This window comes from Colobus angolensis, unplaced genomic scaffold (genome assembly GCF_000951035.1).
Source record: "Colobus angolensis palliatus isolate OR3802 unplaced genomic scaffold, Cang.pa_1.0 Scaffold96, whole genome shotgun sequence".
NCBI classification, from domain to species: Eukaryota; Metazoa; Chordata; class Mammalia; order Primates; family Cercopithecidae; genus Colobus; species Colobus angolensis.
Genome location: NW_012123598.1, coordinates 3687316 through 3689998, shown reverse-complemented (window position 1 = coordinate 3689998; position 2683 = coordinate 3687316). Strand labels below are relative to the sequence as shown.

Below are 2683 nucleotides of genomic sequence, written 5' to 3'. Positions count from 1 at the left end.
CATGAGCCACCGTGCCTGGCCATAAGCAACAATTCTATCAGTGCCTTTCCAAGGACTGATGAAAACAGGGCAGGAAGAGCTGCTCCTGGACTCTTCAGTATCCCCAGATGGAAGCAGAGAAACAGCAGCCTTGCCTCATCCTTTCTGTTCTCCCCTTTTCCAGCCTACAGTATCTTTCACGCAGCAATTCACTAGAAATGAGAAGTACATTATTGCAAAATTCTCGTCTTCCCATGACCCCCATAATCAGCTGGACTGGGTTCACCCTGAGATGTCCACATATCCTGGCCAAATTTTACATCAGTATTTACAAATTGCCAGAATAAATTATAAGTTGCTATGCTACTAGAATCAGACTGAGCAACAAGATATAGCCTGACACGTGGCATAAATGGAGCCACAGGCACCAGAAAGAAAGTCGAGTCTTGTGTGATAAAATTCATCTTCGGCCGGGCGCGGTGGCTCAAGCCTGTAATCCCAGCACTTTGGGAGGCCGAGATGGGCAGATCACGAGGTCAGGAGATCGAGATCATCCGGGCTAACATGGTGAAACCCCGTCTCTACTAAAAAAAAATACAAAAAACTAGCCGGGCGAGGTGGTGGGCGCCTGTAGTCCCAGCTACTCGGGAGGCTGAGGCAGGAGAATGGGGTAAACCCGGGAGGCGGAGCTTGCAGTGAGCTGAGATCCGGCCACTGCGCTCCAGCCTGGGCGACAGAGCGAGACTCCGTCTCAATCAATCAATCAATAAAAATTCATCTTCATTCTCTACATAGCAATTGAATATAGGGTCCTTTTCTGGTGTGTTTGAGGCATATAAATACAGGCTGGGGACATTATACCTGTGCTTAAAGATATTTTACTTTTATTTATTGAGACAGGGTCTCACTCTGTCACTCAGGCTGGAGTGCTGTGGCACAATCACAGTTCACTGAAGCCTCAACCTCCTGGGCTCAAACGATCTTCCTGCCTGAGCCTCCCAAGTAGCTGGGACTAAAGGTGCACACCACCATGCCTGGCTAATTTTTGTATTTTTTGTAGAGATGGGAGCTCACTAGGTTGCCCAGGCTGGTCTTGAACCCCTGGGCTCAAGTGATCCTCCTGCCTCATCTTCCCGAAGTCCTGGGATTACAGACGTGAGCCACTGCGCCTGGCAAAGATAGTTTATTCTGTTTTGAATTGTGATGATACAAATTTGAACTCAAAAAATAAAATTTAAGAAATTATATAATACCCACTGGGATGGCTATAATTTAAAAAAAGAAAAGTAAGTGTTGACAAGGATGTGGAGATATTGGAACCCACATAGATTACTGGAAGGAATATAACATGATACAGCCATAACGGAAAATGATTTGGCAGTTCCTCAAAAAGTTGAACATAATAGTCACCATATGTCCTAGCAAATCCACTTCTAGGTACATACCCAAGATAATTTACAGCAGGGAGGCAAACAGATACTCCTACCACAGTGTTCAAGCACCATTACTCACTTTAGCCAAGAGGTGCAGACAACACAAATGTCCATCAAAAGAAGAATGGGGCCAGGCACAGGAGCTCAAGTCTGTAATCCCAGCACTTTGGGAAGCCGAGGCAGGTGGATCACTTGAGGTCAGGAGTTTGAGACCAGCCTGACCAACATGGTGACACCCCCTCTCTACTAAAAGTACAAAAATTAGCTGGGCATGGTGGTGGGCGCCTGTAGTTCCAGCTACTCAGGAGGATGAGGCAGAAGAATCACTTGAACCTGGGAGGCGGAGGTTGCAGTGAGCTGAGATCGTGCCACTGCCCTCCAGCCTGGGTGACAGAGCAAGACTCCGTCTCAAAAAAAAAAGGAATGAATAAGCAAAATGTGGTCTGTCCATACAGTATGATGCTTTTCGCCATGACAAGAAATGAAACATTGATACATGCTATAGTACGGATAAACTTTGAAAACATCATGCTAAAGTGAAAGGAGCTAGTCACAAAGGACTACATAGTATATGAATCCACTTACACAAAATGTCCCGAATAGACGAAATCATAGACACAAAGCAGCATATGAATGGTTGGCAGGGCCTAGTGGGAGAGTGGGAAATGAGGAGTGACTGCTTAATGGGTACAAGATTTTCTTTCAGGGTGATGAGAATGGTCTGGAATTATGTAGTGGTGATGGTTATACTACCTTGTGAATATACAAAATGCCAGTGAATTGTACACTTTACAAGGGTGAATTTTTGGCATGCAAATTATATATCAATAAAAAAAGAAAGAAAATAAATGAAACAAGAGCTCAAAATAGAAAAGTTTCTCTTCCTCCTCCCCCTCACACCTCACTAGATCTCCCACCTCCTTTCTGATACTTCTGTGTTCCTCTCTCCTGTTAGATTTCATATCTTTCTTAGAAAACGTTCCTGATGTGAATTGTGTTCACAGTCCTAGGGTAGCAGTCATTTCCCAAGCCTACTATCATGGAATAAAAACGTTTCAAATAGTTATCTTGCAAGAACACTTTGGACGATACCTTTTCAAAAACTGATTATACCAGCACAGACTGCTAGCAACAACTTTCAGCAACTTTGGCTCTTCGGAGTAGGTTGCAGGAAGATTATGACTTGCTGAAAGGAAGGATGATTAAGCATCTAGATGCCAATTTATATTCTGAATTTGGCCCTTAAAGTCTGGATGAGCTTCTGTTTCAGC

The 2683-nt window shown here is 44.2% G+C and overlaps 1 protein-coding gene across 1 annotated transcript in view; it reads right to left on the bottom strand.

Annotated features, from left to right (window-relative positions):
• Nucleotides 1–1056: 1056 nt before the first annotated feature.
• Nucleotides 1057–2683, bottom strand: part of VSTM1 (V-set and transmembrane domain containing 1) — a 19408-nt gene continuing 17781 nt past the window's right edge. Inside the window, exon 5 of the mRNA XM_011932558.1 lies at nucleotides 1057–1142. Within this exon, the coding sequence (XP_011787948.1) occupies nucleotides 1105–1142 (38 nt within the window). The 3' untranslated portion in view covers nucleotides 1057–1104. The remainder of the gene's footprint in view (nucleotides 1143–2683) is intronic.